Source organism: Lagenorhynchus albirostris, chromosome 2, assembly GCF_949774975.1.
Source record: "Lagenorhynchus albirostris chromosome 2, mLagAlb1.1, whole genome shotgun sequence".
Classification (NCBI taxonomy): domain Eukaryota; kingdom Metazoa; phylum Chordata; class Mammalia; order Artiodactyla; family Delphinidae; genus Lagenorhynchus; species Lagenorhynchus albirostris.
This window is the reverse complement of record NC_083096.1, coordinates 148,767,983-148,780,621: the sequence shown is the minus strand read 5'-3', so window position 1 is coordinate 148,780,621 and position 12,639 is coordinate 148,767,983. Positions and strand designations below refer to the sequence as shown.

General features: G+C 41.5%; 1 protein-coding gene across 3 annotated transcripts in view; it reads left to right on the top strand.

Annotated features, from left to right (window-relative positions):
- NASP (nuclear autoantigenic sperm protein) overlaps positions 1–12,639 on the top strand; it is a 35,184-nt gene continuing 22,545 nt past the window's right edge. The window contains exons 1-2 of one of the 3 annotated variants that reach the window (XM_060140175.1): positions 1–169; positions 462–551. In XM_060140175.1, the coding sequence (XP_059996158.1) occupies positions 111–169; positions 462–551 (149 nt within the window). In that variant the 5' untranslated portion in view covers positions 1–110. The remainder of the gene's footprint in view (positions 170–461; positions 552–12,639) is intronic. The other 2 variants (XM_060140177.1, XM_060140176.1) reach the window with 2 other exon arrangements.

The following is a 12,639-nucleotide window of genomic DNA, read 5'->3' as shown; positions in this document are numbered from 1 at the left end:
GTCTCCAATCTGCCATTTTCTGTCCACGAATAAGTCTCTGGCTTTCCAAATTCTCTCTGTTTTTCCCACAGGCACTATCCCGTCCGCTGGCCCACCACCTCAGGCGAACGATGGCCGCAGAGTCCACAGCCACTGCCGCCATCACCGCGGAGCTGGTTTCCGCCGATAAGTAAGCTGGACCGTGGAGAGCTTGAGGCACTGGCCAGTCCGCAGGGAGGGGGTGGTGGACGGAGGCTAACCGGGAGGGACAGACCGGAGGGTGGGAGGGCTTTCCTTCCAGTGAACAACCGTCGCTGTTCGGGGAGGGCCGGACACTGGAGAAACCCACTTCTAGCAGAGAGCCTCGCTCATTGGCAGTAACGCCGGTCGGCTGGGGCCCCCTGCCCCGCTTTTCGCGGTCGCCATCTTGCCGGGGGCAGCGGCGGCTGTCTCCATCGCCTGCCCCTCTCCTTCCTCCCCAGGCCCGGGGCTATCGGCGGGGAGGCGGGGCCCCGGCGCGGCAGTGTACCTTCACGTCCCTGCTGTCCCCGCACTCCTGGCGTGCGCCTCCGGTAGGATCCCCAAGCACATCGGGAAAATAACCAACAGAGATTTGGCGCCAAAAAAAAAAAACTGCACGAGGGAGGAGGCCGGACCGGTGGGTCGGGATGGGCGGGGTCTCTCGGGGGCGGGGTCGTGCGCTCGTGCGTTCGCTTCCCTCCGCCGGCTTTGGAGCAGGGGGCGGGGCTCTGAGGAGGCGGGAAAACTCCATTGTTTGGGGCTGCGGCTCCCGAGCGCCTCGGACTTCCGCCGTGGGACGCGGTGAAGCTTGTGCCCCGCGGTCTCCTCGCTCACCTGGTACTCTCCTGCCCTCAGCAAGGCCCATTTCTTTTGTCTGTGGTGGAGAGCATCGTGGTTCTTTTAGACTTTGGGGACGTTGGCGGGGGACTTGGCTGCTTCTGGGGGATTTTATCGTGAGGCGAAGCATCTTCTAGCGCTGCGTCGAGGTCTTTTCACTTCTAGCAGTGTTTGGTTGCTAGGAGAATGGGCAGTATTAAGCGCGAAGTGTAACAGAAGGACTGGAAGGAATGATAGAAGACATGATTGCTATGAAAACGGCACAGTGCCACTCAGACATAAAGGTATTTTTTGAACAGTGAAGGGAAACAGGCCGTTATTTGAAGAAACAAGAAATAACCCAAATTATTAAGTGGCAGACTTTAGGTTAAACCCTAGTATTTCAAGTTTTTATTCCCTCATTACTCATCCTTTCCCCCATCCTCAAAGCTTGAGAGGAAATTGCATGAAAATCTAATTAGCTAGTTAGAACAATAAAGGCATCATTCCTTAGTTAAGTAAGTTCCTGGGGCAATTCAGGGGTAAAGCGTTTCAGTCGTTTAAGGGGGTGGGTAAGGAAAATTTATGTGAGTTTAATAAACTACTAAGAATGCACATTATAATTCCAGTATAGCCATTGAAAGAATAAAAAAAATGTTTAACTTCCAAACCAATAGAGAAAATTGAATGAGAAATAAACCACAATTCAGAGTTGATTTTGATACCGCTTTCATTGCTTAAGTGGTGAATGTTGGGCTACAGTTTTGTCATCTGTTAAAAGCTACAATTTGGCTTCTGTCCCCTCATGCCATTAAACAACGTTGCTAAAGGTTATCAATGGTTGTCTAAATGTTAAATCAGTCTTTGTCCTTATTAGCTTTCTAAATAGTTCTAAGTAGTTGTTAACGTTTTTGTTTATGTTACAAAAGAATATAGCAGTTTGTACTGTAGTGGTAAGGAGGAATGAGAAAGCTTAGAAAGAGGAAGTCTTATGTGATGCATTGAATTTTACTTTAACTGTCTTATAATTTCTGAGCTACTTATTCGTTGCTTTCGATGAGAGATGTCAAAGTAAAAATAAGTGGTTTAGCTCAGTAATCCTTAAAGTTCTGGGGTTTGTCGTTCCTATTTCCATAAGTGGAAGGTTCATCTGTGTTGGTGTGGGGCTTATTTTGGTGCTTAGCATTTGGCTGTTTAAAATGAGATGGATAACTTCTTGTAAGTTAGCTTTATGATGAATTAATGTCACTGTAATTAGAATATATTTGTGTGAAAGATTTAGCTAACGTACCTGTGTACCTATATTTTGGTTGGGTGGAGGAGTTAGGTTCAGTATATTAGCTCAAATGTGTAAATGAGAAGAGTCTCTCTTGGTGGACCTGCAAAAAAAAAAAATCCATCTTCAGAAGATTTAAAAAAAAATTTTTTTTTTTTTCCCGGTTGTGCCACACGGCATTATACAATCTTAGTTCCCCCGCCAGGGATCAAACCCACACCTTCTGCATTGGAAGCACGGAGTCTTAACCACTGGACCACCAGGGAAGTCCCTGACCTTATACTCTTAAGACAATTTACTCATCACATCCATTAACTTTGGTAATCTTTATATGCGTATCCGAAAGTATTCTCCACTTACCACTTTAAACAACTGAGGTTCAGGGAGAGACTTCCCTGGTGGTCCAGCAGTTAAGACTTTGCTCCTAATGTAGAGGACCCGGGTTCAATTCCTGGTCAGGGAACTAAGATCCTGAAAGCCACACAGCCTGGCCAAAAAAAAAAATCGGTTAAAAAAAAAACAACTGAGGGGTGGTGGTGGTGGTGGGATGAATTGGGAGATTGGGATTGACATATATACACTAATATGTATAAAATAGATAACTAATAAGAACCTGCTGCTGTATAAAAAAATAAAACTGAAAAAAATATATAGAGCAATGCAGAAATAAAAAGACAAATTCACAATTGTAAAAAAAATAAAAATGCCAAAAAATAGTAAGATTAATTGCAATTTTACAATTTGGGCTTTAAACATACACTGTTTCTTGGGCTATGACAGTAGGGTAAAATGACCTAGTTTGTATAAATTTTATGAGGCTTGATAAATGCACTTAATAATTGTCAGCTCATGACAAAATTAAATGACTCAATGAATGTTAATGTCTCCTTTCATATATCTAAATGCCTTGGTACAGTTTCAATATGTGGCATATGTATTGTAGTATGATCTATTAATAACGTGGATCAGAGAGAAGCAAAAGTCAAGGACAAATGTAATTTTTTGTGAGATGTACATTATTTTTTAACATCTAGCTGATTATCTTTGGATGCCAATTAAACATTACACCCTGTTGAAAAAAAAACACTGAGGTTCACCCTAAAGGTTCCACAAAAAAAAGATCATCGATTGGAATGCTTAATATTGTTAAGATGTTCATACTACCCAAAGAGATCTATGGATACAACACAGTCTCTGTTAAAATGCCAATGGCATTTTTTGCAGAAGTAGAAAAATGCATCCTAAAATTCATAAGAAATCTCAAGGGGTCCCAAATAGCCAAAACAGTTTCTTTTGTTTGTTTGTTTTTGACCACGCCTCGAGGCTTGTGGATTTTAGTTCCTTGACCAGGGATTGAACTGGGATCCTAACCACTGGACCGCCAGTAAATTCCCTGCCAAAACAGTTTTGAAAAGAACAAAGTGTAGGTCTCACTTGCTGATATCAAAACATTGTGCTACTGGCGTAAAGATAGACAAATAGAACAATGGAATGTAAAAGAAAGCCCAAAAATCCTTGCATATGGTCAAATGATCTTTGATAAGGATGCCAAGACCACTCAATGAAGAAAGGACATTCTTTTTTTTCTTCTTAAATTTATTTTTTTATTTTTGACTGCATTGGGTCTTTGTTGCTGCATGCGGGCTAAGCGGTGAGCGGGGGCTACTCTTCGTTGCAGTGGGCGGGCTTCTCACTGCGGTGGCCCCTCTTGTTGCGGAGCACGGGCTCTAGGCGTGCGGGCTTAGTTGTTCCATGGCATGTGGGATCTTGCTGGACCAGGGCTCGAAGCCATGTCCCCTGCATTGGCAGGTGTATTCTTAACCACTGGGCCATCAGGGAAGTCCCGGGATATTCTTTTCAACAAATGGTGTTGGGAGAACGGGATATGCACATGCAGGAGAATGAAGTTAGATCCTTATTTTACACCGTATACAAAAATGAGCTGAAAATGGATTAAAGACCTAAATGTAAGACCTGAAACTATAAATCTCCCAAAAGAAAGCATAAGTTAAAAGCTCCATGGGAATTCCCTGACGGTCCAGTGGTTAGCACTTGGCACTTTCATTGCCATGGTCCAGGTTCAGTCCCTGGTTGGGGAACTAAGATCCTGCAAGCCTCTCAGCGTGGCTAAAAAAAAAAAAAAAAATTTCCCTGCCAGTTTTTCAGTACATTTTATTGAAGTACAGCATACTACAAAATGCACAAATGGTAAATGTACAGTTGAGTGAATTTTCACAAAGGGAAATTAGAAACAAAACATTATATGGAAGCTTCCCCCCCCAAACTTTTTAGTCATACTCTTCCCATCAAGCCTAGCTCTTCTGACTTCTAACATTACAGTGTCATAGGTGGATGTTGAACTTGTATTTATTTGTAAGGGTACCATAAAACTTTATAGGGAGGGTCTTGCCTGGTGGTTCAGTGGTTAAGACTCCACGCTTCCACTTAAGGGGGTGCAGGTTTGATCCTTGGTCGGGGAACTAAGATCCTGCATGCTGTGTGGCACAGCCAAAAAAACCCCAAAAAACTTTATAGGGAGGATGACAGATGATGCTAAATTTCTATGATGACTGGGAGCCAGGAAAACGGAGTTCTGTTTCTAGCTGCTGCGGTGGACCTCAGTTTTCCCATTTGTTAAATGGTGGCAGTAGTGGGGAGATTCTACAAGGAAATTTTTTTCAGGAAAGTTTTGTGAAGCAGTTTTCTTTCCTCCTACTTATTGGCATATTTTCCCTATATTTATTGAGCATTTGTCTTATTTAGTAGAGGCGCTGTGGTTAAGGAGACAAAAGATCTCTGCTTTCAAATGGAGCTTCGACTACTGGGATAGAGACCATGAATATATAGATTAGAGAGTATCAGTGATAAAGTGCTATGCAAAGAATTACCCTAGTTTTAAGGTGATGTGAGGTAACTGGGTGGTTATTTATTTTTAATTAATTAATTTACTTATTTATTTTTGGCTGCACTGGGTCTTTGTTGCTACCCACGGGTTTTCTCTATTTGCAGCGAGTGGGGGCTACTTTTCATTGCGGGGCGTGGCTTCTTACCGTGGTGGCTTCTCTTTGCGGAGCATGGGCTCTAGGCACGCGGGCTTCAGTAGTTGTGGCACGTGGGCTTCAGTAGTCGTGGCACACAGGCTTCAGTAGTTGTGGCTTGTGGGCTCTAGAGCGCAGGCTCAGTAGTTGTGGCACATGGGCTTAGTTGCTCCGCGGCATGTGGGATCTTCCCCGACCAAGGCTTGGACCTGTGTCCCCTGCATTTGCAGGCGGATTCTTAACCACTGCACCATCAGTGCAGGGGGAAGCCCTGGGTGGTTATTTTAGATTGGGCGATCAGGGATGGCCACAATGAGATGAATGACAAGGGGCCAGCTATATGAAGTTTCTAACTGGGAAACTTCGTTCATAGAAATAGGGATAGCAGAGAATGTGGATACAGAGGCAAGCAGGTTGGTAGTTTTGGTGGTTGAGGAAGGGAGACTTCCCGTCTAATGGTTTCTATTTGCTCAATGGGGTATGAAGCAAGGTCTGCTTAGAAGTAAGGGGGAATGGAGTAGGGTGTAGGAGATTTGAGGAGAGATAGTAATGTTGGAGACTTGGAAGACATATTCTAGGGAATGTGGTAGGATTGCCAATGTTGTCCTTGTTTCAGATATGGGGCCAAGAATTTAAAGAGAGTGCAGTCAGTGCTGTTGTTCCTTAAATGTTCAGCTTCTCTGCTCTAGAAGACACAGAATAGATGGCTAGAGGATTAAGACCTCTTGTGGAACATAAAAGTTTGCCAGAAGAAAAGCCTTCTTCACAGGCTGAGGGTTTATGTTAAAGAAAAAAAATATTTAAGATAAAACAACTGGAGATTTGTGGGGGGTTTTTTCATGTCTGGTTGTCTGCCAGCAACTACCTATTTGGTCTCTTGGTGCTTCCTTTCCTTCCCCTTAGATAGCACCATCTCTGCATTCAAACGTCCCAAGATGGATGCTTTTAAAAACATTTTCTCTGTGATATATGCGTTCAGTTGCTTTGCTTCTTCCCTTCATAGCCAGGCTTCTTTAGATAAGAGTCTGCAGAATTTCTGGTGTCCATTTTTCCCCCCCTTCTGTTTGCTTATATATTTAACAAATGTATTCAATATATACTTTAATGTGTCAGGTTTTAGAGATAACAAAGATGAATAAGGTATCAGTTGCTGGTCATCAGATCACAATCTAATTGGACAGGTGTGTTCTGAGAATATACACATTTGTTCAACCTGTCTCGATCTTGCTTCTTCATGTCATTTAAACAACATTGCTAAAGGTGATCATGGATTGTCTAAATGCTAAAATAGTCCTTATTCTTAGCTTTCTAATGAGTTCTTTTTGCTGCCTTTTTGGCACCTCTTTGCTGCCTCTGATATCAGACACTCCCTCCTTAATTATGTCTTCTTTTGATGCTGCCTCCATTTCTTCCTATCTTTCTGTTCTTTCAGTGTTAATGATTGCTAGAATCTATTGATTCCTTATGTGCCAAGCATTGAACTAAGCACTTTGTGAACTTTCTCATTTAATTTTCAAAGCAGATCCTGTGAGGTAGGTACTGTTAATAGTTGAGGAAACTGAGGTACTTCATATGGTAAGTGGCAAAGTCACTTGTCGTTAATCCTACCCTAGTGATTCAGAATTGGTCACTTTAACAAATATTGATTAGATACCAGGCTTTGCTAGGATACAGTTTAGGATAAGATAGACATGGTTTCTTAGATCTTAATCCTGATGGGGAATACAGAAAGTCAGTAGGCAATTGGAGTACAGAATGAGTTATGATGGGGTCGTGTAACTGGGTAAGTTACTTCTCTGGAAAATAGCCACAAGGTTTTTTGTGAGAGGATTAAATGAGAATGTAGTAGGCACTGCTATGTCTGACAGATGTTTGCTCTGAATTGCCTATTGAATGTTATCCATTTATTTATTTATTATTTTAAAAATATTTATTTGGCTGCGCTGGGTCTTAGTTGCAGCAGGCGGGATCTTTAGTTGCGGCATGTGGGATCTAGTTCCCTGACCAGGGATCAAACCCGGGACCCCTGCATTGGGAGCCCAGAGTCTTAGCCACTGGACCACCAGGGAAGTCCCTGAAGCTCTCCATTTAGGTGTTCCGTAAGCACCTCAAAACCAGCTCAGTATGTACACCCCAATTTTCACTAATAATCTTGCTCTTGTACCTTATTTTGGTTGGATAGCACTCAGTTTCCCAATCCCAGAAATAAAAATTCTAGATTCCCCCCCCTCCTTTTTCAATTTCTAAACAGTTACCAATGTTTAGCAGTTTGGTAGTCTGTAACAGGGCTTAGAAATGTAACGCCTAGAGGGCCAGATAGGAAAAAGTGAAGTGGTGGTGGGGATTGAAGTGAATTGTCCCTTAAAGGGCTAGGTCACTGTTCAACTTCAGCTGATTGGGGAGAATGTATGCCATAGTGGCAGGTATTTCTAATATTTAAAGAATATTGTAATTATTTCTTTGACTAGGAAATACATTCCTGGTTCAAAATCCAGAAGGGGAAGTACACAGTGAAATGTCCCTCCAACCCTTATTCCCTAATCACATAGGTTTTCTCCTCCGAGTCCACCAGTGTTAGTAATTTATTATGTGTCCCTCAATGCTACCTTATGCATATACGAGCAGATTGTAAGTAGTTATTAATTCTATATTATTGTGTAAACGGTAGCACACTTGACACATTTCTGAGCACTTAGCATTATATCTTGGAGATGATTCCTCATTAGAGCATAGTTTCTTTCTTTTCTTTTTTTTAATGGCTGCATTGTATTCTATTCTGTGACTGTCTCATAATGAGTTTCCTATTGATGGACATATGAATTCTTTCCAGAATTTAATTGTTACAAATTGTGCTCTAGTGAATAACCGTGTAACCCTGGACTCATATCTATAGGATAAATTTCTACAAGTGGAACTGCTGGATCGAAGAGTGTTCATTTGTTGTTTTTGATAGATATTGCCAAATAGACCTTCATAGAAGTTTTGTGAATTTAAACTTATATTAGCAATATATGTGAACACCTGTTACTCTTACATTCTTGTCTTTGACTATTTGATGGGTAAAAAATGCTTTCTCACTGTAATTTTGTGTTTCTCTGAAGAATGAGTGTGAGCATGTATTCAAATGTTTGAGGTATTTGTGTTTCATTTTCTGTGAATGTGTTTATATTCTTTAATCTTTTCCTGTTGGACCTTTTTCCCTGTTGATTTAATATTCTGTATATATTCACTAAGTTAACCTTTTGTGAAATGAATGAGATGGAGTAGAATTTATCAGTCTTACATGATTTCTGAATATGAAAGGCCTTCTCCCGATGAGTTACAATGTAACTCGCCTGTGGTTTTCTTTAGTACTTTTCTGGTTTCAGAGTTTACATAATGATTTTTCAGGAGAAGCAGAAATCCAGATTTTTATGTGATATCTTCATAGTTCTAAATGTAGTAACTACCATAATTAACATTAAAAAATAATTGTGGGTAAACATGTCTATGGCTCAGATAGGACATGAACATGTCCTATCAGATAGGACATGAACATTTTTTTTCTAATATGGTGCTTGTTACAGTGTGGTCCCCAAACCAGCAGTAGCAGCATCACCTAGAAAGTTGTTAGAAATGCAAATTCCTGGACCTCATAATAGACCTGCTGAACCAGAACTCTAGGGTTGGGGCTCAACAGCGTGTTCTTTTTTTTTTTAATAAATTAATTTTATTTATTTTTATTTTTGGCTGCGTTGGGTCTTCGTTGCGGTTGCGGTGCATGGGCTTCTCTTATTGCGGAGCACGGTGCGCGGGCTTCAGTAGCTGTGGCTCACGGGCTCTAAAGCGCAGGCTCAGTAGTTGTGGCTCACGGGCTTAGCTGCTCCGCGGCATGTGGGATCTGCCCGGGCCAGGGCTCGAACCCGTGTCACCTGCATTGGCAGGTGGATTCTTAACCACTGCTCCACCAGGGAAGCCCTCAACAACGTGTTCTAACATGAGCTCCAAGTGATTCGTATAGGTTGAAGTTTGAGAACCACTGCTTTAATCCATCTTTTCTTCTGACTATGCTAGTACATGCCCTTTTTGTCTAGGCTACTAAATAAGAATGGAAGTAAGTTTATCACTGCTGAGTGCTTTACAGTGCTATTTAATAGTATCTTCAACTGATATGCTTTTTTCCTCATTTTGTCCACTTCAAACTTTTATACCACTGAGTATATAAAAGGTAAATTTGATCATATTACACCTTCAGTGCCTCAACTTAAGGATAAAAATTTAAAACTTCAGGTTGGCATCAATACTGAACGATCTGGGACTTCTCCGGTAGTCCAGTGGTTAAAACTTTGCCTTCCAGTGCAGGGGGCATGGGTTCAGTCCCTCACCGGGGAACTAAGATCCCACATGCTGCACAGTGCGGCCAAAAATTCAAAGCAAAACAACAACAAAACCTTAAGAAAAAACCTAAACGACCTGGTTCCAGCCTTGCTTCTAGAAAGTGGGGACATGGAAAGTGGGGTGAAGGAAAGTTACAATGGTAAAGTCCAGGGGATTCCCTGGCATCCCAGTGGTTAGGACTCCGCACTTCCACTACAGCGGGCCATGGGTTCCTTCGTAGGGGAAGATCCCGCATGCTGTGGGGTGCAGCCAAAAAAAAAAGTAAATTCCAGTCTTGGAATTTACATTATAGTTTAAGGAGGTATTCTCCAAAGTAGAGAGGAATTAAGGTTTAATAACGATACAGAGATTGACAGTTGCCTTATTTATGACATTATCAGGGAGCTTTTCCAAAACAAACATGAATTCTATCTCAGGTTTAACAAATAAAATCTCTAGGGGTGCAACCCAGGCATCTATCTTTTGGATAAGCTTTCTAGTGAATTAATTATTATGCTCACCTCCGGTTAAGAATCATGGTCGCATCAAGATGGGGAAGTTACATGGAAGTACGTGTGAGCTCAATATAAAATTTAAAACTTTCAACTAGAATAACAACAAAATTGAAAATGGCAACCTTACAAAACAGAGATCTAAATCAGTAGAGGTATTCAAAGAAAGACTAGGTTAGCATTTGCCAGGCATGTTGTATACTGAGTAAGGAGCAGAATTAAGTAACTTTCAATTCTAATATTTTAATCAAATACAATTTAATCAAATACATTATCAGGACTCCATGTTTTAAATTACAGACTGGCTGATGGGAGTTATTTATTCTAGACCCTGTGTGATTTCCAAGGATAGTTTTGCCTATTCCTTTCTGGGTCATTCTTTCCCAGGTCTCAGTAGTTTTCTCATGCATAAGTTGATCAGCACTTAAACAGAGACTGGGGGGAAGCGTCTACAGATCTCTGAAGCTTGCTTTCTCTATAGCTCTCTTTCTAGTCTGTCCTGTAAATTCTAGCTACCTAGGCCACCCCAAACCTCAAATTCTGTCTTCTCAATTCTGTGAGATGGACTTTGTTCATGGTCCTTCTCTGTCCTGTGGACAAGTCTCTCCAGATAGTAACCTGGGGATACTCATAGGACTCACCTCATTTGTTTCCCTTCTCTCAGATTACTGTCTTGTGCTACTGGTGTAAAACTGGTGTTTCGTGTATTTTGGCTGTTTTTTTTTAGTAGTTTGAGTTATTTGAATCTGATGCCTGATAACTTCCATTATGGCTAACCATGAAAGTTTAATAGTATTGCACTTCATCTGTCACCTATGTGGGGTGCAAAACATTTTGTGTATTATTGTTGCTACTGGTGCTTGAATGTAGCATGTATGTACAGTGTTAACGTGTTTGTTTTTAGTACTCATACTTTGGACGTTTGTGTTACACCACTTTGTGTGTGCCACAGACTGGTATTGGTTTGTGAACTGTTCGTTACTGGTCTACAAAGATACAAGTATAGCGAATTCCCTGGTGGTCCAGTGGTTAGGACTCCACGCTTTCACTGCTGTGGCTCCCGGTTCAGTCCCTGGTTGGGGAACTAAGATCCCACAAACCATGCTGTGTGTATGTATAAAAATTGGGAGTAAGCATTTGGGAACAAAGAAATTTGACATTACTCTGACATTTCTGTTAATACTTTATAAAAACCCATGTCTTACACATTGAAATTAAAAGTCTGGTCCTTCAATCGCAGGTAATTTGAGAAGCTCTGTGCTAGAATTTGGCCAGAATAATCCCTTAGTTAAACTATTTGAACATAATTAGCTATGACAGGAGGTGTTTAGGAGATAAGGATCCAAGGCCATTCCAGCATTCTGGTCAGATCATCTGCTTGCTTATGTTGCAGCTGAAAGCATTTAAATTGTACTTCATTCCTGTCACCCTAACGGTGAAGTCTCTGATTATTTTCAACCCCATTTCGCTGCCTCCCCTCCCCCCAGGGCTTTTCATCAAATTTGTAGACCAATATAACATTCTCAAAAGGATTAGGAGTTAGGAGCAAAGATTTTGGATCCTGCTGAAAGAAACTGACACCTTTTCATCTCTAAAGCATTTTCTAGAACTCAGACTCCAATATAGTTAGTCCCTGCCTGGCATTTAATCTCTTCTGCCTTTCTCAAGTTGTCCCCTCTGCTTTTTTTTTTTTTGGCGGCGCCCTGCGCCTTGTGGGATTTTAGTTCCCCAACTCAGGCCTTTGGCAGTGAGAGCGAGGAGTCCTAACCACTGGACCGCCAGGGAATTCCCTGTCTCCTCTGCTTTAACTTTTGTTGGAGACTGTGTCTGATGCTTAGCATATAGTGGGTACTAAAATGTCTGTTGAATTTAATTTTTTGAATTAGTATATTTATTTATTGAATTGAGCAAGCTTTTTTTTTTTTTTTTTTTTTTTTTTTTGCAATACACAGGCCTCTCACCGTTGTGGCCTCTCCCGTTGCGGAGCGCAGGCTCAGCGGCCATGGCTCACGGGCCCAGCCGCTCTGCGGCATGTGGGATCCTCCCGGACCGGGGCGCGAACCCGTGTCCCCTGCATCGGCAGGTGGACTCTCAACCACTGCGCCACCAGGGAAGCCCAGCAAGCTATTTTTTAACTGTTCATTTGTTTCTTCCATACTGTGTATATTACACTGCTATTTTAATAAATTTGTTATCACTAAACAAGAAAGTCCAGGTGTGAAAAATTAGTTGACTCAGTTCTATTTATATGTATGTTTTAACCTTTGGAGGAGTTTTCAGTAATGTCTATATAGGAAAGCCTTTTTCTCTCCTACAGCTTCTTGTGTTCTCTCATACTTCTACTGTTTCTTGCTGTACATACTTCAATTCTAATTTATTGCTCCTGAGGTGTTAGTACTCACTAGTAAAGTTTCCTGTTTTCCCACTGTTCTTTCTTTTTTCCATTTCACCACAGCTAACAGCATTCTCAGCTCTCATGGTGTGCTTTGGGGGCACATTTATAAATGATAATATGTCTTTACTTAGCTGAATGTTGCCTTTGGCATATAGGTGAAAACTGATGATGGGGCAGGTAAAAAGAGACAAGAATTTAAATTAATACCAAGTGAATGGTGTCAATCTATAGGGTTCCTAAGTAATA